Source organism: Hyperoodon ampullatus (assembly GCF_949752795.1).
Source record: "Hyperoodon ampullatus genome assembly, chromosome: 20".
Taxonomy (NCBI): domain Eukaryota; kingdom Metazoa; phylum Chordata; class Mammalia; order Artiodactyla; family Ziphiidae; genus Hyperoodon; species Hyperoodon ampullatus.
The window spans coordinates 19285958-19308437 of record NC_136933.1 but is presented as its reverse complement, the minus strand read 5'-3'; the positions used below and the strand labels follow the sequence as shown (position 1 = coordinate 19308437).

At 36.2% G+C, this 22480-nt stretch overlaps 1 protein-coding gene across 1 annotated transcript in view; it reads right to left on the bottom strand.

The window, feature by feature from the left end:
• Window positions 1-22480, bottom strand: part of ZDHHC2 (zDHHC palmitoyltransferase 2) — a gene marked incomplete at its 5' end in the record, with an annotated part of 64972 nt that overhangs the window by 5649 nt on the left and 36843 nt on the right. Inside the window, 7 exons of the mRNA XM_079726783.1 lie at window positions 240-332; window positions 611-737; window positions 4033-4165; window positions 6333-6453; window positions 12216-12248; window positions 12988-13057; window positions 16922-17042. Of these exons, the coding sequence (XP_079582909.1) occupies window positions 240-332; window positions 611-737; window positions 4033-4165; window positions 6333-6453; window positions 12216-12248; window positions 12988-13057; window positions 16922-17042 (698 nt within the window). The remainder of the gene's footprint in view (window positions 1-239; window positions 333-610; window positions 738-4032; window positions 4166-6332; window positions 6454-12215; window positions 12249-12987; window positions 13058-16921; window positions 17043-22480) is intronic.

Sequence of the window (22480 nt, the reverse complement as noted above, 5' to 3'; positions counted from 1 at the left end):
GAGTTAACACCTGTTTACTGACCACCCAGATTAAGAACAGAATTTTATAATTAGGACTGAAGCTCCCTATGTACCCCTCCCCAGTCATACTGTCCTCTCACCCTCATTCCAGGTAGAAACCAGTGTAGTAAATTATCTTAAGTTCTTAAAAATTTTTTTCAAAGGAACATATAACCGAAGGATGCAAGAGGATAAAATATATTCTTTGAAAGTAAAAGAGAAAAGAAATACGGACTCACTTTTTAGATGATGAATTCAATCCTGCAGGAGTAGATGCCTGTTCAGGATCCTGGTTAACAAGGCAAGTTGGAAAGGAGCAGCCATCACCTAGACTATAATTAAAATAAAAACTTACAATTACGCAGTAAAAAAAGATGATCTCTGTGAGTAGAACGTAGTTATATTATGGACAACACGTGTACGTCAGACATTGGCTTGAATGTGGTATGTTTATGGAGATGTGAGTCAACCGATTTCCACATTGATATAATAGTGAGTCATAAAATAATACTGTAAAAAATAGAGGAGTTTTTATGCAGAATTACAGAGTTCTTTTGTTGGATTACTTCCACTTTCAGTCTAAACCCTGAAAATTTTCACAACAAAGTACCTTGAAAAAATGGGTAGCAACCAGTACTTCTTCTCATCACCAAACACCTGTCTCATATTTTTACTGAAACCCAAGCTGAATCCATTCTTATCTGTTCCATGTCGAAATACTGGACTTCTAAATGCCTCTAGAAAAGATGGTAGAGCAATCACATGAGTAAAGAGCACATCATCTAGCAACGCCTATAGTTAGAAATGACTGAATTAAATGAGAAAACTCTGAAAACCAACAGCTAGCCTCCTGTGACTGCTTATGTGCCTATCAACAGCCCTGCAATGAAGACTGTCTATTCTTTTAAAACAAACATAAAATATGATTAGATCTATTTTAGTTTTTAAGTAACCCTTTTATTCTTGCAGCAGCACATCTGCATTGTAGAAAATTAGAAAATGCAAACAAGTAGATAAAACTTTACATCTTCTAAATCTTTATTAAATGGATGGCTGGATGGATAGAGAAAATAATTACAAATGTACATTTTTTTAACCAAAGTGCGACTAAAGATACATTCTACAACCCTTTTTCAGTTAATAAATTCCATTTTCCAATTTCATTAAAATTTTATCTCATCCAATCATAATTTTTTTTCTAGCTGATCAAAAATGTACTTTAAAGCTCTTTGTCCAAACCAGGGTCCAACACAGAGCCATCCACCATAGCTGGTTATGCCCACTCTGCATGTGGAAGCTGAGGTTCAGAGAGACCGTGCGACTTGCTCAAAATATCACAAAAAATAAATGACAGAAGTGGAACTTGAATAAGGTCATCAAAGTTCTGTCTATTATGCTACATTTTCTTCTTAAATAATGCCGAGATGCAAAATCTAAAATGTTAGTTTTGGGGTGCAAATAAACATAGAAGTGTAATAATTTCTGCTCATAATTTAAAAAAGGAAAAATATAACTAGCAGAGTCATGGTACTATGAAAAATGTGATTTGCAAGATCCTTAACATTTATCAACCTAGGTTATATAGCTTTTTATAAAACACTTTAATAATTATAGGACCATACTGTCCAGAGGAAGTCCTTTCAGTGTTACAAGTTAAATCTAGACGTTTCTAGAAGTTAAAAGCTAGTAGAAAAATTTACATTTGAAAAATAATTTAATTGCTCTACATATAATTTAAAATAAGGTACTGTGTTTAGAAATTATTATACCAATATTTTCACCCTAATAGTACTTGCTGGGGTAAGATTTAACCTGAATACTAAAAATGAACATTCACTGACTATATACTACAATTAATCTTCATGGACTATTATAATAACAGAATCTCATAGCCAGTATCACACTGTTTTGATTACTATAGGTTTGTTGGAAGTTTTATAAACAGGAAGAACTTAACAATTTTTTTTGGTGGATATTGTTTTTGCTATTTGGGGCCCCTTGAAATTCCATATGAATTTGAAGATTAGTTTTTCCATTTATGCAGAAAGGCCATTGAAATTGTAATAGAAATTTCAATAATTTCCTTTGGGATGGTTCATTGATAGTATATAGAAATACAACTGATTTTTTTGCATATTGATCATGCAACTTTGCAGATTTTATTAGCTCTAATAGTTTTTATTGTGGATTCTTTACGGTTTTCTATATATAAGATCATTTCATCCACAAAAACAATAGTTTTACGTCTTCCTTTGCAATTTGAATGCCTTAATTTCTTTTCTTGACTAACTTCTCTGGCTAGAATTTCCAGTACAGTGCTGAACAGCAGTAGTGAAAGACGGAATCCTTGGTTTATTTATTTAGGGCAAAGGTTTATTTTTCAACACTGAGTATCATATTAGCTGAGAATTTCTCATAAAGTCCTTTGTCAGGTTGTAGAAGTTCCCTTCCATTCCAGCTTAAGTGTTTTTATCATCAAAAGGTGTTGTATTTTGTCAAACACTTTTTCTGTTACAGTTGAGATAAAAATGTGCTTTTTTCCCCTTCATTCTATTAATGTGGTATATTACCATTGATTGATTTTTATACATTGAACCACCCTTGCATTCCTGGGATAAAAGGTTATATACCATGACAAAGTAGGATTTAACATGCTGCTGGATTTGCAGATATGTTATTGGGAATTTCTGCACCTATATTCATAAGGAATATTGGTCTATAGCTTTCTTTTCTTGTGATGTCTTTGTCTGACTTTGGTATTAGGGCAATGCTGGCCTCACAGAATGACTTAGGAAATGTTTCCTTCTCTTCTAATTTTGGGCATAGTTTGAGAATAATTGATGTTAATTCTTAAGTGTTTGATAGAATTCATCAGTGAAGCCAACTGATCCTGAGCTTTTCTTTGTTGGGAGATTTTAAATTACTGATTCAATCTCCTTACTTATTGTAAGTCTATTCAGGTTTTTATTTCTTCTTGAGTCACACTGGTAGATTGTGTTTCTAGGAATTTGTCCATTACATCTAGGTTACCTAATTTTTTTTTTAATTTATTTTTTTGGCTGCGTTGGGTCTTCGTTGCCATGCATGGGCTTAGTTGCTCCATGGCACGTGGGATCTTCCTGGACCAGGGTTTGAACCCGTGTCCCCTGCATTGGCAGGCAGATTCTGAACCACTGCACCACCACGGAAGTCCCAAGGTTACCTATTTAAACTTTTTTATTTCTGCAAGGTTGGTAGTCATGTTCCCACTTTCATTTCTGATTTTCATGATTTGAGTCCTCTTTTTTGCTTTCTAGTTATAGGCTTGTCATATTTGTTGATATTTTCAATAAACTAATTATTGATTTCATTGATCTTCTGTTTTTTAGAATTCTGTTTCCATAATGTCCTGTCTAATCCTTATTATTTCCCACCTTCTTCTGGCTTTGGGTTTACTTTCTGCTCTTCTTTTCATAGTTCCTTAAAGTTATTGATTTGAGGTATTTCTTTTTTAATGTAGCATTTATAGCTATACATTTCCTGCTAAGCACTGCTTTTGCTGTATCCCATCTCTGCAGGGCTTCTGAACATACTGTTTTCTCTGCCTGAGATGTTCTGGCTCTGACTTCTTAGTTTAATATACTTTTTGCTTTTGTGAGCTCTCCCCTGACCACTCCATCTAAACCACTCCATCTAGACCACTCCTTCTACCTACCATTCCCAGACCTTGATTCATACCGGAACATCCTGTTTGTTTCTTTCAAAGCACTTCGCATTTTGTAATTACATTTATGTTTGGTTATTGATTTTCTGTGTCCCTCACTAGACTATTTTACCCTTGCTAACCACTGTATATACACAATGCTTTACACACAATGGACAGTCAAAAAATATACGGAATGAGTGAATTTGTATTTGTCCCACAAGACAATGTGGGAAACAAGAATGATTTTACAGCTTCAGGACAGGTTAGCATTTAATCATATGGCGACTTCTGATGACTATTTGGTTTTGTATTTAAAGTTCTGTTAACTACAATAATTGGATACTCACCTAATGTAGATTTATTTTTGCTGACTAGCCAACAATGATAGCCAAACAGAGAAGACAAGCTGACAGAAAACATAGCTGCAGCAAAGAATAAAAACATAATATGGAACTTGGCTTGAGTATCAGGTAGGCCATTCTATAAAGAAAGGAAGAAAATAAAATGTTTTGTCAAAGGGATAAGTATTCCCCTACTTTTATAAGTAAGATTTTTTGCATAAAATTTTTCTTAAATTTAGGTATGGAGAAAGATATATGGCTTTATGTTAAAACTTTGAGGAAAAAATACATCTTCAGGTTCGAATAAATGTTTACTATAACATGAATATATATGTATATATATATGGAAAATATATTAAAATTTGGGATATTTATTTTCTTTTGTATAATCAAATTCATAGAAAAATTATGATGTGTGTAAACTGTATCAGTAGGGGAGCAAGATAAAAGAAGCTATAAAATATAGCTTTTAATTTACTTCCTGAAAATGTTTTGTTAACATACTCCAGATTTACAAATGCTTAAACAGTTTGACTATAATGCCAGAAAATGGAAGGTTAATGGGCACAATTTAGCTACTCTTCTCATTGATGTTTTACATCACTACAAACAACAGCATCAACTACAAACACACAGAACACATCCACAATAATACTTCAAGCTACTTTAAATAACGTCGTCACAAAGAAGATCAACACTAGTTTATAACACCTGTCTAAAATAAACCTTACAATACCTATGGGATGAAAAAGGCCACCTCAAAGCGAAACCAGACTGCTCCTTGTTCGTATGTCCAAGGAGATCTGGAGTCCCTCTAGAATGGCAGGCTTGGGGACACATAGTGAAGCACCAGAGCTGCCAGGACGTGTCCCCTTCTGATATTCTGTTTCAACATCCTGTAGTACCTGTCAGATTGACCCAGGTCACAAGATCTCACTGATAGCTTTTGACAGCAGAGTCATCACAGTGAAAACCAGTCATTCCTTCACAAATTTGTTTGTGGTTTGGAAATAAAACCATCCACAGGAATGAGGAGCAGTGAGGCCACAGGCTCTCAGACACTCATTAGAGACCATTCTTCCAGCTGGACACTGGAAGTATCCCTGAAGGCTAGGCCATGTTCATTCACCTGTGGATTCCTAGCACTTAGCAATATAACTGGCACATAACAGGATTCAACAAATCTTTAGTATTGAATGTGGTTCAAATCTCACATCAGTGATCTAGCAATTCAGAAAGCCTTACCATAATAAAGGATAATTTAATGAATGTAATAAAGCAACCCTGGCAGGGGATAACTGTTTTTTTTACCATTGTTTGGTGTTCATAAGGAATATCTTCGGGTATTTAAAACACATAGTTCTAATTTCATTTTGCTTACGTTTAAAATATACAGTGAAGAAAACAAATGAGCTGCCTAAAGCATATACAATACCTAATAACAATTCAGGACATATTAGGTATAGTAGTTTAATAATCGTTTTACACATAAAGAAATACTTCTATTTTTCAATACTAAGAAAAAAATTCTTCTTATATAGTCAATTCTCGTTATTCGCAGTGGTGCTGTTCTATAAAGTTGCCATGAACACCGAATTTGTGAATCCTGAACCATTTCTCCAGGGAAGATACAGTGTTAGGGTCCTGTAAGCCTCTGGTCACAATATTTTTGTCAAATGATCAATACGTAACCTTGTTCTGTGTGTTTCTGCTTATAAAACCTAATTTATACCTTATTTAATGCATATTAAATAACAGAACTCACAGCCACCAGCACCATAACTCAGGTCTGAAGGAAGCTTATCTAAACACTAAACACATGTATTTTCTCCGTCAGGCACATCTCAGTTTCTTCTTCTGCTCAAACACTAAACAGCACTTCAGCGCTAGGCTTGAAGACCTTTTAAACAATGAAATCACCAACAAAAAAGCACAAAAATTGCAAAAGACATGGCACTAAATAGAATGAAAAAGCACACTTATTTACAGTATGTGAGTTCCAACAGGAAGGCAGCAGGTCCTCTGGTTTGATCTCAACTAGAAATGTGCACATGGGTGACTCACATTTTCCCTACTCTGTGCATGTTTGCAAATGACCACAAAAGCTACGCTGAATATTGACTCTGAGGTTACAGATAAATGTTAGCAAGTAGGTGAATTCACAAACACAGAATCTGCGAATAATGAGGACTGACTATATATAAGTTAGCTCTCTTCTATAAAATTAGTGTCTAGATTAATTCACTACTGAAAATCTATAATATGTATTTTTGTATACCAAAAAAGTCGCCAAGGTAATGACTTACGGTCCAAAATTTGATAAAATACTGTAAATCTGTAGCAGCAATAAAAAGGCAGTACAGCAGAGAATAAGCCAAGAAAAGGAGGAAAAATTTATAATTTGAAAATCCAACACAATTGTTCACCCTGTTAACAAAACAAAAATAACATTTTCAATGAGTTTTACATTGTCACCCTAGGTATACATATGCTCAACCTTAATACAAGTATTTTGTTTCCTAACATTTAAAATTTATTGGCATTTCTTTAAGCATAACTCAGAAGATTTCTTTATACATACAAACATTAAAAAATCCACTTCACTAAAAAGGAATTTCTATGTTCAGATTTTTAAAATTTGATATATATGTAATACTGCTTTAATCAATCATGACCCCTGTATTTCCTGTCCAGTTATACAAATAAACACATGCCTTAAGCATAGATACTGTGAGAAATCTACTAATACCAAGCAGATAAAAGGAATTTTCTAAGTTCTTCTCTGTGTTACCTTTGGGTTTGATTTCTAACTATGATTAAGTAATTTAAGAATCTTTCAAGTTTTCCCAAATCAGATGAAGTTTCTTCAGAGACTACTTGCATGCCGTCAGTATAGCACTGAAGCAACCAGATTATCAAAGCATATTAAGTGGTAGGTTTAAGAAAAGAAACAGGACTGGGAACCAGAGAGCCAGGTCGTCGTGCACATTTGATGCTAAATAACTATGTGGCCCTGATAAAGTGCCATCGTCTCTAAGAATTTCATTTTCCTTATCTGTCAAACAAGCACTCTGAGATCCTTTCTGAGAGCCAGCTTTATATGTTATGATTCCAAAAATGGAGATATATAATTCTCAGTCCTTATTCTGAAATCACTCTGTTTGGTAAGAGGGGTGGTAAGAATTCAAACTACTGTACCAATAAACATAAATACAAATACAGCTCACACTTTAAAGTCACACTTTTTCTATCAAAGCTTTTCCCCCCCTTTTCATAAAGACAAGAGAATTCCTAGATAATGTATAAATGTGACACAACACCTAAGTGGAACTGGCTGCTATCTTCACGGGTTCACTTTGTTAATTGGTATAATAAACTCATTGCATAGAACACATAGGTGTTTCCTCCCCTCAAACACCTTTGTTCCTACTCTAATGTTAGTATAAGGTAATCTTGCTCTCTACTGACTTTGCCAATAAACTGAAACATTTTTCTTTCTCTCTTAAGGTGAAACTATGTTCACATGAAAAATGTTTACTCAGCTACACAAGATGAACAAGTTCTAGATCTGCTGTACAACACTGTGCAAACTGTACTGTGGAGTTAAACATTTGCTAAGAGGATAGAGCTCGTGGTAAGTGTTCGTACAATTAAAAAAATGTTTGTAATTAAAAAAATTCAAAAGTCAAACAGTGGGCTTATGAATAAACAGAAATTTGGAACAAAAATGGAAAATGTGTACATCTTCTACCTTAAAAAATATAAGGCGAAGGGAACAGCATTAGATTTAGTAATTTTGGAACTTAAGGGTATTGTGTACGACAAATGCATAAAGAAGGCAAAACTGTGGGTGCACGCTGTAGGGAAACAGTAACATGTGCAGTTCTACAGATTCCAGTGTGAGTGCAAACCAGTTACTGAGATTGCCTCTTACGACATCTGAACGAAATAATGGCAAGAAATAATACTGCAAACAGTTCCATACTAGCCTAGCCTAAATGTATTCTGTCACAAAAGGATATAGGATAGTCCCTGTGCTTCCGTGCGTTGGTTTCAAGAGGAGAGAACGGGCAGACAAAGGCTGGGTGCGTTGAGACGGGACATGTGGATGGAGACAAGGACTCTTTTGTGGACGAGGGGAAAGTGAGAAGGGATAGGAAAGACTGTTCCTCTTCCTGCAGGAATGTAAGAAGCAGCTTTTGTATTAGATGACAAATAGCGTTTTTATAGAAAGGAAAATGATTTTGAACGTAGATTTTACAACATGTAATTTAGCTTACTTTAACTTGTACTTAGGGTCACGGTGTAATTTGCCATGTCAGAGCCAGGAAACAGGAGAAAGTCAGTAAATAAAGACCGGGTATTTTAGAGTTTGATAGGTACTTTGAACTTGAGGAAATAGAGTAATAATATTTATTTTTAATAACATCTTAGTCTCATCGTGACAGACAGCTTTTGGTTAGACATTTTAACTGCCTACTACTCTGTAGACTCAATTTGAAAAGGAAGTGCATGTTTCTGAGTCTGAATGACTTTACATGGAGAAATAAAACACATTCTAGGTAAATATACCTTAAATGTTGTTTAAATTCAGGGTAAACAGCTCTTGGTCCTGTTTTAGGGAAATTGCTTTCTGAGTCTAAATTGGAAAAAGAACATAATACAAAAAAAAAAAAAAAGATGGAAAGAAAGTAGCCTCTGAAGTCCAAAAAACTTGCTATATGACTTTAAGCCCACTCTTTATCTGAGGCTCACTTTCCTCTTCTTTAAAATGAAACAAGTAATTTCTAATAATATCTGTCACTGTTATAAGGATTACAGATTTTTACAGATATATGGATATATCATCTTTAGACATTACAGGCACTCAATAAACTGAGGCTAAAATTATTTAATTTAATTAGTGCTACCTAACCACTAGCAAGCATGTCAAGGTATATTGTGAATATAATTAATTGATAAATGAAAAATTTATATTAAAAGAAAAAGCACTTCTCTGATAGGAAACCCAATAAGGCAAATACTACAGGATCTCTACTTTAGTTAAAAAAGAAGTGTGAGGTTGACCCCCTGCACCCTGATGGGTACTCTTAACTGGCCACAGCAGATATGCTGAAGTCACTGAGAACAGAAGAGGTATGGCTCTATGATTTTTCCAACACTAAAAGTTGACAGATACTGAACTTCAAAATCATACACAAGACCTGGATAAAAAGGTTCCCCACAGTTTGGGAACATACTAAAGGTCTTAGTAAGTGACTGTTACACATTCACATAATGGCTGTAAAAAAGATCTTTTATATACTGATATGAAACAATTTCCAGGATATATTAAGTGAAGGGAAAAAAAGGCAGAGACCCAGTCCATAAGGCAAACACTTGTGTTAAAAAAGTGTGTAAAAATTTTCTTGTGTGTATAAAAAATATTAAACACACACACACATACAGATTTATATCTGAAAAGCACACGTGACATTTAGCAACCAACACTGGTTCCCCGTGAGGAGTGGAAGAAGGTGGGGAGGAGGGGCTAAGAACACCTGCACCTTTCCTTTTTGAATTTAGAACTGCGAGTGTGTATCATCTGTACATTTTTTCATTTAAAAATTTAATTTGAAATTTAAAATAAATAACATGGCTGCTCCATTCCGCTGGCACCAGGGGAATATTAGGTCCTCGGCACCAAACCCTTCACAGGTCGACCTGGCTACTGCTTTCTGCAAGGGAGTGCCCGGATCTGGATGGTGGCTGGGGCAGTGGCTGCAGCACAGGAGGTGACAGTGCAGAGAAGCAGCAACGCAGAAGCTGAAAGGCACTGCAGTCAGTCCATTCAACTTCTTCCACGTTGCCACGCAGCGTGAAGGTAACAACAGGTAGTGTATAGACATCTAATCTGAACCCATTTTTAAAAAACTCTAGGGTCACATCTGTTTCCCTTATTTAATAGGGTCTGTTAAAATTTAAAAGATTATCCAATTATGCTATGTTTCTTTTAAAGCTAAATTAATTTCAGGTTTAGGAAGACTGCTATCAGGACTTCCCTGGTGGTGCAGTGGTTAAGAATCTGCCTGCCAATGCAGGGGACACGGGTTCGAGCCCTGGGCCGGGAAGATCCCACATGCCGCAGAGCAACTAAGCCCGTGCACCACAACTACTGAGCCTGTGCTCTAGAGCCCGTGAGCCACAACTACTGAGCCCACGAGCCACAACTACTGAAGCCCGCGTGCCTAGAGCCCACGCTCCGCAACAAGAGAAGCCACCGCAATGAGAAGCCCGTGCTCAGCAATGAAGACTCAATGCAGCCAAAAATAAATTAATTAATTAAAAAAAAAAAACCAGAAAGACTGCTATTATAGTAAATCATCCTTTCTATTTGTGTAATTTTCTGAGGATAGCAAGGGCATGGCAAGCTTTATAGGTGTGCACTAGCTTGGGATTAATCCTGTTTCCAGCTCTCCATTGCTTATCATCACTATCCATTCTTACTTTAAGATAGGAAAACGGGGGATTCCCTGGTGGCGCAGTGGTTGAGAGTCCGCCTGCCGATGCAGGGGACGCGGGTTCGTGCCCCGGTCCAGGAAGATCCCACATGCCGCGGAGCGGCTGGGCCCATGAGCCATGGCTGTTGAGCCTGCGGTCTGGAGCCTGTGCTCCACAATGGGAGAGGCCACAACAGTGAGAGGCCCGCGTACCACAAAAAAAAAAAAAAAAAAGATAGGAAAATGGGAATGAACTCTATGCCCCTGATTTCTTTACCACTCTGCTCAACCACAGCTAGACCACCCAGCTATCCAGAAAGGAGGAGAAAAGCCAAGAAAGCATGTGTTCCTGGCCAGTCCCTCACTGGGTGAGAGTGGCCTCTGGAAGCATTAATGCCCTGGCACTTCTGAATTGCCTGGATTATGAGCTGAACAGACCCCCCAGACATAAGAGAGCCCTCAGGCAGAGAAGCAAAGAAAAGGCAGTGCCCAAAGTGGGAGCAGTGGGTGGGCTTGGGAACTGTCCACTGCAGGTGCAGAGAATGCAGATGTGGATGGTGGGGATATGGTGGCGGCGGAGAGGGACTGACAGCAGGCGTTACTAGAAGGATCAACAGAGGAGTATAATGAGGACTAAGAAAACGTATAATTGGAGATATCAGGGGGAAAGGACTCACTGAGAAAGAGAAGAGAGTGAATGGAATGAAGGAAAGAATGAGGAAAGCCAAAGAATGACCTCAAATGGAAACTAATGCTCCAAAGAGAGGGGATTTACCGACAACTTCCTCTGAGAGGAGCGTTATTCTCACAGGCATTAACTAGCCTTGACATGTTAAAGCAGAAAGTCTAGGTGAAGAAAAGTATGGGCTACCCTGGAGAGAGAGAAATAACATTGCAAACCCGACATTCCTCTGTTGTTTCCGGCAGCTAAGATAACCATTTACTATGTATGTTTCCACCTACCCCCGGTGTAGATTTGTGGGCACGTCTACCTTTCCCTAGTGCCATCCCTGAAAGAAGATAAGGCTTTTAGAATGATCATGCTTGATGTCTAAATCCGACCTGGCTGGCAACTTTAGCGTGGTTGTCACAGGGATGTGCACATTGAGATGAAGAATTATAAGGTAGAAAAATCAACCTTCTTTCATTAGTTAAATAGATCTTTCAAATAATCCTCTATTAAGTTATCTAATTTCATGATTTAGACTTTTTAAAAAAATATTAATGAATTCTAAGGGGAAACCCTTGTTTAAACATATGTGCGTATTTGTGTATTTCCTATTCTACTCCTAAATGTTAAGTTTTATTTAAAATAGATTGTGAAAGCTCTAGATGAATTCATTCTTTATTAGAAACTTTGAGTGCAGTATCGTGTATAATTTATGTGTACGTTTTGGTGTCATTTCTGAGAAGTATTTTAGAATCTCTGTGTTGATGCATGTGCATACAAAGAAAACCAGTTGCTCTGAGCAAATATGAGAAAATAACTTTTACATTGTTAACCTACTGGTGTCAAAATTATTTCACGGAAACTCTCCTGAATAAAGGCTCTTTTGAGCTAACTAAACAAATACTAGAAACTTAATCTGAAAGGTCCTACTAGGTCAACTAAGGCAAAATTTCATTTATAAAAAGATTTAAATAGATCTATGATTCAACTTGTTATGTTATAAAGGACAGAAACTTCTTTAAGTATAGAGCCATACTCACCATGGGCAATGATGATCCATCTTCAAAATACATCTAAAAAAAAATCACACATACAAAACTCAACATCCCATCAAATTTTTATCCCAATACATTATAAAGAGGAAATACTATTTCAAAAGAGTCGTGGTGAGTAAAACATTGCAAAGTTATTTACTTATCTAAAAACTGAACAGTAGCCAAAGGCTTCATCTAAAATAAACACACTATGGCCAATTCTAGACGATCCAATAGTAGAACTTTAAATTCAAAATCTACATACTTTAAGATGCAAATAAAATAATTTTCTAAAAACAAGCAGTATGGTAATATACAACTCTTATGCTAAAGATAAAGTGCAAAATGTCAACAGATTTATAGAAAGTCTGGGTAAAGCTTTTCCGTTAATATCCAACCTTAAGCCAAGTAGTACTGTCCTTGTAGTATAAGCATGTAATAACATGTGACTGTCATGAAGCCAATTGAGTTATCTTTATAAAGAGGGAAATGAATCTCAGAAGTACTTGTCAACTAGAACCAGCCAAGTATGAGCTGCGAAAAGTCATGCACTTCATTCATATCAGCGAAAATCTGGGGGGAGGAGGGCAACCAATCTTGGCCCTCAGCCACACTCATATTAATGCAAGGGACTATGCTGGTTATACTTCCTAAAGAAAGGTCCAAGAAGCATGAATAAGGAGAAAAGGAAATAATGTGGAAAGCGGTGAGAAAAGAAACATATTAAATAAAAAGACCACCAGCATGTAGACATTTTAGAAGTAAAAGGTTTTCTTACTTATCACAGACGGAACAGTGATGGCAGCGATCTGGTTTTATAAGTTGGCATCTGTCACAGTAGCGGATTGCTATGAACAAAGAGTTCCACTTAGTCTTAGATTTAACAGTGAATTGAATACACACTTAAGTAGCTTTTAATCATCTATCCAAATTTAAATTCTAAAAAGCATAATGAATTTAAATTCGGTAAATATGACATACCCGACTGCGTAAATACAAAAATGGAATGATTTGCCTATAGCCTCAGTTCTCTGGAGAGGCTTCCCAAAAATAGAAAATCTTTGGGGGAAATGTTTCTAAGGCACGCTCAACTATAAGTATACTACAGAATTATAAAGCAGTCACAGTAAGATTCACAAAGGGTGCAACCATGTCCATTTCTATCAAAGTAAACAGAATGTCTCCCTCGACTAAATCAATTCATTTCCAGTACCCTGCCAGGATAACTAGGGGAGGATACAACCACATTCTAGAAGTTTTTTGAGAAAACACATTTCAGAAATTTGTGAATAAACTCAATTGGTTGCTTGAATTGGGAAAGCACTCACATCTTTTCTGCTGGGTGAGATACAAGATTAGAAGTGAGTATTGCAAGAGGTATTTCCAATAGAGAATTTTAATTCTTGTGACTGAAGTCCTGACCCTTTCTCCTCTAATACAGATATCAGAGACAATTATGGAGGACTGATCTGGAGAGGCTCCTCCAGGACACAGGCATCTGACAGGATGCACTCAGTCTGCCAAAATTACAGGACATCAGTTAAGTGGGCAGTCCAGTAGGACCAGCAAAACCAATACTAATGAACTTAAAATTTGGAAAAAATACTTGCAACAAGCAGTTACCAAGATTATATTAGCTAATACTATAATCTCTAAAAAACAGAAATCGTTGTTATAAACTAAGAATAAAATGAGGTTTATTTTGAAGACAACGAGGCCTAGATGGAGTTGTTTTCAATATTGAAATAATTCCTTAATCATCCCCTTATAACTTTCTTTTTCAGAAATTCCAGAGATGGATGGCATGGCCTGCTCATCTCCTGAATGAAGGAGCCTCACAGGTACATCCCAAGTGAAGCTCTAAGGTATCACTGGCTCATGCGAAGTATCAAAGTGTGAGGCGGTGTTGTCCAGAAGGAATATAATGTGAGCCACATGAGTACTTTTAAATTCTCTAGGAGCTACGTTAAAAGAAGTAAAAAGAAACAGGGGAAATTAATTTTAATGATATATTTTATTTCACCTAATATATCCAAAATATTATTTCAACATATAATTAATATAAAATATTATTGACATACTTTACTTGTTTTTATACCAAGCCTTTGAAACCTGTTATGTGTTTTACACTTACGGTCACATTTTAAGTTGTCAGTAATCACAACATAAAGACTAGTGGTTACCATACTGGGCAGCATGGGTCTAAAGTCACAGAATTTCCAGGTGAGTTTTGGTGGGCAATGCTAGATTCTCTCCAAGTGGTGATTATCTCTAAAGTACACTGGGGTAAAAAAACCTTTCAAATTAAAGTGGGCAATAACTCACAAGAAATCAAAACAATGTAGAAAAAGGTTTTGTTTACTGTCTTTTAGAAACAGAAATTTAGTCTTATAATAAAAAAACACTCCACATGTGCCATATTATATTCAACTAAAATCATCCCACTGGAATTTTAAATGAGCCATCTAGTTATCACTTAAAAAGTCTTAACAGCAGAGGGGGCATTTTATTTTAACTGTCTTGCTTGAATTTTTTGAGAATTTATTCATGTATTGTGTGATTTAAAACTTTTTTGCTACATGTTGAAAAGGAAACATTACCAACATCTGTGTGCAAAATGATAAACTAATTACCTCACTTCTAATGGTTACCTTCCTTGTCAAAAAATCTACAAATAGTTTTTTGTAGGAAAGGATCGATAGCAAGGGAGAGCTAAAAAAGCAAATAGTCCTCATTAATAAAAATAAAAATAAATAATAATATAATAGAGTCTGGAGAACCCGGTAAGAAAGCAGGAGATGTCTGGATCAGAAGAAAGCACAGGACAAACAGAAGTGAGATGAGGAGACTTAATACCTGCCTCACTACACCCTACACCCAAGTCCGTATATGGTTGAATTTGTTCTCTGTGTACAGCAGTCAGTGTATAGGCAGCTGGTATTTTTCTCTTTTAGGTGTGGAGGAAGGACTGTGGATTTAGAATGAATAGGAAAACCCCAAATTATATTGCCATCTACTTTCTTCAGTTCTCTTAAGACGTATAAAGTGTGTGAACATCAACGGAGCCTTTCAGCTGCTTTAGTCCATGGCTTTTCGCAGGGTGAAGAAGGAAGTTATCCAAACAACCCAAGGGTCTTGGCTGGGGATGGGGTGAGAAGGACCCTGCTCACATTCCTGCCTTGGGGGTACTGTGGCTGCTCCACTGGACGTCCTTTCTGCATCATGATTACCTTTACGTTCCACATGCTCCAGAAGGAGACCAATCACACCAGCATTATTATCTATTATACTTTCTGTAATGTGAGTCAGTGACTCTAGTCTGTTAATATTGATTTTAGCATGCATCCAGAATTTTTGCACTAAAAATAGAAAGACTGTATCAGGAAGTTCAGGTTCTGTTCCAGACTGTCACAAATATTGAGAAACATAAGTTCATCCCAGGAGATAGGCATACAAGAGATGACAGCCTCACCAGTACATAACCCACACAAGGAGATAACTTATAAATCCAAAGGATAGTTGTTATTAATGAATAGTAATACTTTATCCTGGTATGACTTATACTTCCCTCCTTGGTCTTAATGTGGTGTAGCAAGGGGTCTAGTAGAAAAAGCACTTCACTAGGAATGAGGAGATGAGATTTTTGCACCTGATACTGTCACCGCCATTAACTAGTTTTGGCAACTTGTGTAGTAACTTATTTTTAGGGGGCTTAAATTTCCTCAATACTAGTTTAGGCTTATACAGGGTAAACATATGTAAACATACATAAGCACATCGCTCTCTTTATGGGATAGAACCAGTGGCATAATATTAAATCAGGGGATGACCACTTGCTCATTGAGAAACAGTAAAAACAACAGGAAAAAATCAAGTGTGAAGCTTAGCGTTATATTCAATTATGACTCTAAAGTGAGTTAGAAACAAATATAAATAATATAAAAATATTAACGAGGTATTTTACAGTCCTTTTTTCATACCAAGTCTTGGAAACTAGTTGTGTGTTCTACACTTAAAGCACATCTCAATTTGGACTAGCCACGTTTTAAGTGCTCAACAACCACATGGGGCTAGTGGCCACTGAAAGGGACAGGATACATCTAAAGTCAGAGAGTTTCCTTCTGGGTGAGCCTCTGTGGACAAGTACCAGTAGTCCATGTGTGTCAGTTTTTAAGACAATTCTTTAATTAGATGGCTGTTAAATTACCTTAAAAATCTTAGTGCAAGTAAATGAGATTTATTGAGTTGCTTTTGTAAAAAAAAAAACAAAACATAAATTTTAAAGATAAAGAAATTTTATCAATATCCGAATTAAGTTTTGTATAATTTACATACTAAGTTTTAAATGTATGTAAGATTATCAATGTTATGTTCATTAACAGATACTGCTCTTTTGAATTAAATAAGAATAGGAATTAAAACTTTAAAAATGAACGCAACTACAAATCAAGTTTCAGCAGTTCTAACATCTTCACTGAGTCACAGCTAGGAAGGCAGAATAGAAGTCAAGTCAGTTCTGACTTGGTTGAGATCTCTGTGCCATAGCATTACTCATGTTTCCATTCTGTTTTATGGGACTGAACAGGAGAGATTTAATAATAATCCAAGCTGAAGCACAATGTGTTTCAATGAGTGCTTGACAGTTCCAAGTATAGATATGCTTTCTAACCATCACCACAACCCATCCTGACAAAGCACTCGTTATCCTCTACCTCCAGACATGGTCCTGGTGTAGATGGGAAGGTCTCTGGCTGCTCGCCTAAGAAGTTCCTGATGGGCTTCTCCTCTTGGCTCTCTCTCTAGCAATTCTTTTTCTGCATAAGAGAGATGGAACTGTGGAAGAAATTTAAATCTTAATCAGTGTTCTCAAAGAAATGATAACATATTTATCTACTATACCCACAAAGAGGCATTTATAAAATATTAACAGTATATAGCATATAAATTCAGAGGTAATAGATTTAAAATCTGGGCAAGTCTGTTAATCTCATGGATCATTAGTTTATAAATCTAAAAAAAGGGAATAATAATAATACCTACTTCCTCAGATGTTTGTGAAACTCAAGAGAAATAAGGTATGTAAAAGTGCTTTATAAACTGTAGAGTTCTATCCAAATATTAGTTACATTAATAGATGAAATGGCAAAATAAACAAGTTTGGTTCAATGGATGCATTTTTCAATTGGTTATAATTAAAAACAAAAATAGAAACAAATACATCAAGCATGTATTCTCATCTAAGTGAGTTTTAACTTAGGGATAATCATTACATGAATTCTCTAGCACTCAGAAGAACTAGTCATTGATTTTACTTCTTATACTGCCAACTGGGCCCAACCAATTTACAAAAATACTTATTTGAGAAAAATGAAAATTTGTTTGGGCTCCAACTTGATAATCACAAAAAAATGGTTTTAAAAGTCTATTTGAACTCCTATAAATGTACTCCAGGAGACATGTACAAGGGTATTCACAGCACCATTGTTTAAAATGTAAAAAACTAAACACAACCCAAATGTCCATCAAAAGGGGAATAGATAAATAAATTGGAGTATGATCTATCCAAATAATTGAATCCTATATGGCACTTAACATTTAATGAACTACAGCTGTGTACAACCAAGACTCTCAACCTATTGATGAACAGATATATAAAATAAACTACTATATATTATTATGGTTAGGGATATGTATATATGATAAAATTATTTTAAAAACAAGGAAATGATTAACACAAAACTCAGGATAGTTGTTGCTTCTTGAGAAATGCAGGGAAATACAACATAGAAGTACACAGAAGATACTTCAAATATAAATAATGCTTCTATTTGGTTGGGTGATTGTTTAGGTGTTTTCATTTTATTTTTGTTTTCATTTTATTATTCTTTAAACTGTGCCTTATATACGGTTTTTGAATGTAAAGACATATTTTACAATTTTTAAAAAGTTTTTAAAAAGTGATTTAAGTATGTCAATGAAGGAGAGAAAAACAATTTGATGAAAATGAGGTCATGATATTTGAACCTAAATCATTACCTTCAGAGAAATAAAAATTAAAAATCTTTGTTTAGAGGTTGATAATTCTACTGAGGTTATTTTAAAATTAGAAACAAATCTTCAGGGCTTCCCTGATGGCGCAGTGGTTAAGAATCCACCTGCCAATGCAGGGGACACGGGTTTGAGCCCTGGTCAGGGAAGATCCCACATGCCACAGAGCAACTAAGCCCATGAGCCACAACTACCGAGCCTGCACTCTAGAGCCCGCGAGCCACAACTACTGAAGCCCGTGTGCCTAGAGCCCGTGCTCCACAACAAGAGAAGCCACCACAATGAGAAGCCCACGCATGGCAATGAAGAGTAGTCCCCGCTCACCACAACTAGAGAAAGCCCGCGGGCAGCAACGAAGACCCAACACAGCCAAAAATAAAAACAAATAAATAAATTAAAAGAAACAAATCTTCACCTTCTAAATGTAAATAATTTTAAGGTACCATAATATTCACAAATGCATGATTTTTAATATAGTTGTAAAATTTCAGACTCATTAGGGTAAAGAAAATAAAAATAAGTTTTCTCTAAGTAGAAATTGACATAATATGAATTATTCTAAATTAGTATATCAAATTTACTTGCATTAAATTAGTAGGTATGTTACAGTTAGGCCCCTTAAGAGTTTGTGAAAGCTATTTGAGAAAAAGTATTCTCCACATTAAATATTCCTCCTGAAAGATGCTCACAGCATTTGCTTACTATTAATTTCATAGTGTTTCAAATTACACTTTAACCAGTCCTTTTTCAAATGAATACGAATAACAAATAAATGAAGGCCACATTTATAAAGCCTTGGTGTATTCGTTCTATCAGATGCTCTTCACTCGCTTGCTACCTTAAATCTCAGTTTATAAAACGAAATATATTTACACAATTTTCCGGATTGCATGACTATATACATGAGGGCAGTGAGTGGCAGTGAGCAGTGTTGAGTCTCAAACCCAGAAAAAAAGGACCTTGCAGCCTGATCCTAGAGTCTGGGACAGGAGTAGCAGCCGATTAAATACCTAAGAGTCAAAGAAAAGTTTGGGAGCCACATTTCCAACAGGTGGAAAACTATCTCCCAATTGGATTGTGGATTCCTAGAATCTATTCCATTGTTTTCAGAGTTACTCTGAAAAAGCAGTTCACTGGGAAGCAGAGGCAATGAGAAAGCTGTCACCATTCAGGTCTCACTAACAGAATTAAAGACCTAACAAAGAAAAATTCAAATTGTTTATTGACGCATCATACGCAATCATATTGGTTTATCAGAGGATTTGCCAGATTTTCTTTCTTCCTTAAAAATTCAAGGTTGGGCACCATGCACCTGTTGATGACACTACTTTAAAATTTGAAACATGCTATTATTCATTGTTTTTAAAAAAAGAAAACGCTGACAAACAGGTAAGTGTACTGATGGTCTTTATAGAACTGTTTATCTTGTTTGGAAATATCTGAGTGGTAGAAAATGTATAGCATCAAATGATGCTGTAATTCTGTAGTAGTCAAGAAAAGGTAGGGTCGATCTAGAGAAAGTATCTATGAACTTTGTACATGTTGATTCCTCTGCCTAGAACATTATTCCTTACACTTTCTGGATGGCTCCTTCTCATTTTGCAGGTTTCAGCTTAAATGTCATCTTCTCAAAGAACTTCCACGACTGCCTTACTAGGGTAGGGACCCTGATCATTCTGCTCCTTCCCCCTGCCATACTCTCCATCAGGTCCATGTGTGATTTCTTTGTGCTACACACCATAATTCGAAATTATTTTGTTGGTTCATTTGTCCTTTGTCTATCTCTTCCACAAGCATGTAACCCCACAAGGGGATCAAGCTTAGCACAGAGTAAAGCCCTCTGCTAGAATTGTGGAATGGACAAAGGAACAAGTACCAGGAAGCCTAAGTCAGAGCCCTGAATATCAAAGCAAAAGTGATTTTGTATCCGAATCTCTAACTTTCCATTGTCAGAACCATCAGTCCCATAATTCAGGCAGATATATCTCCCTTGCCCATTTCTAAAAGTAATTTAAAACCTAGCATTGAAAATCAGTTTCGTAAAAGACTTTATACTCAAAAGGAATAAAGCCATCGACATTTTATGACATTTTCTACAGAGTTCTGGATCCTTTTAACTTTAGAGGTAAGTTCTAGTGAGTGATAATGGAAGAGTCCTTAGTATGTTTAATACTTTTATAAATAAATAAACATAACACACTGCAACCATCAGGTCCTAAAAACCAAATAAATGTTGGTGGAATTGTTATTTATGTAAGATGGATGTCGAAAGTATCTAGTTCTATCTTGGAATGCACCAAATATGCAGTCCTCTCCCCCTCAGAACACTTTTATGTACAAACGCACATCACAGATCTGAGGAAAGATGACATTTGTAGAGATCTGAAGGAATGAGAGATCTCCTGGGGTGAAAAAGATAATATACCTGACCTCCAATCTTCCAGATTGCAGCAGTCCTTTGGTCAGTAATGCAAGCTGCTTTGTTTTTGTTTAAATAGTTTTATCAATTTTGATTTATAGAAAAATTGAGAAAATGGTACAAGGTTTCCATCTATCCTCTCATCAACTTACTGATATTCCTAACATCATATATTAGCATGGTACATTTAGGACAATTAATATATCAATATGGATACACTGTTATTAACCAAAGTCCACAGTTTATTCAGATTTCCTTAGTTTTCACTGAGTATCTTTTTTTTCTGTCCCAGGGTCCCATCTAGGAGACCACAGTACATTTATTTTTCACGTTTCCTTAAGTTACTCTTGGCGGAGACAATTTTTCAGATTTTCCTTGTTTTTGTTGAGTTTGACAATTCTGAGTAGTACTGATCAGGTATTTTGTAAGATGCTGCTCTATCGGAACTTTTCTGATGTTTATCTCATGATTAGACTGGGGTTACGGGTTTTGGGGAGGAAGACCACAAAGGCAAAGTGCCATTCTCACCACGTCACATCAAGGGAACATACTATCAATGTGACTTAGCACTGTTGATGCTGACTTTAATCACCTGGCTGAGGGAGTGTTTTTCAGGTTTCTCCACTGTAAGGTGACTCATTACTTCCCTGTCTTCACCCAGTACTCTTTGGAAGGAACTCACCACATGCAGCCCACATTTAAGGAGTGGAGATTTATTCTTCCCCTTCTTGAGGGCAGAGCATGTACATAAATGATTCGGAATTCTTCTGTAAAAGAGATTTCTCTTTTCTCCCCATTTATGTATTCATTCAATCATTTCTTTGTATCGGTAGACCCAAAGATATTTATTTTATTTATTTACTTATTTATTTTATTTTATTTTATTTTTTCGGTATGCGGGCCTCTCACTTTTATGGCCTCTCCCGTTGTGGAGCACAGGCTCCGGACGCGCAGGCTCAGCGACCATGGCTCACGGGCCTAGCCGCTCCGCGGCATGTGGGATCTTCCCGGACTGGGGCACGAACCCGTGTCCCCTGCATCGGCAGGCAGACTCTCAACCACTGCACCACCAGGGAAGCCCAAAGATATTTATTTTATACTCTGAGTTATAAATGAACACTATTTTATTTATTTTCCTGCTGAAATTGTTCTGGCTTTGGTCACTGGGACATTTTCAACTGGACCCTATGTCCCTTTGATATACCACCCTCAATATACTTTATTTTAGTTTGTGGAGTACCTTTTACTTTTTGGCATAAGACGCTCCAGGCTCATTTTCAAAATATCCTACCCTAGTTCTAGAATCAGCCATTTCTCCAAGGAGCCCTTTGTCCTTTCCTTAGAGAATGATATTAGAAACCAACAGCTGGGATCAAACACAGTTTTCAGATTAAAGGAGAGTATAATTTTAAAAGGGTGCACAAATTAAGAAAAAAGCCAGAATCCAATAATAAACAGAAAACTCAAAGAACTGTATTTCCCTTTTTGCTAGTTGTTTTTGACTTAGGACAAAAATTGAAATATAACCTCACTAGTATCTAAAATGTCCAAATTAAAACGTAGAATTTTTTTTGCCTATTAAATTCACAATAGTTTTCTTAAGAGCAGCAATGCAGTGCCAAGGTTCTGATAAGAATTGGTGGCTTTAGAAATTGCTGTAATTATTCTGGGAAACAATTTGGCAAGTGACTTAAGTTTCCTTCGTCTAGTAATTCTACTTCTGAGAATTTATATTAAGAAAAATAACCCAAAATATGGGTAAAGCTCTATGAACAAACACTTTAACAACGCTGTTTATAACATG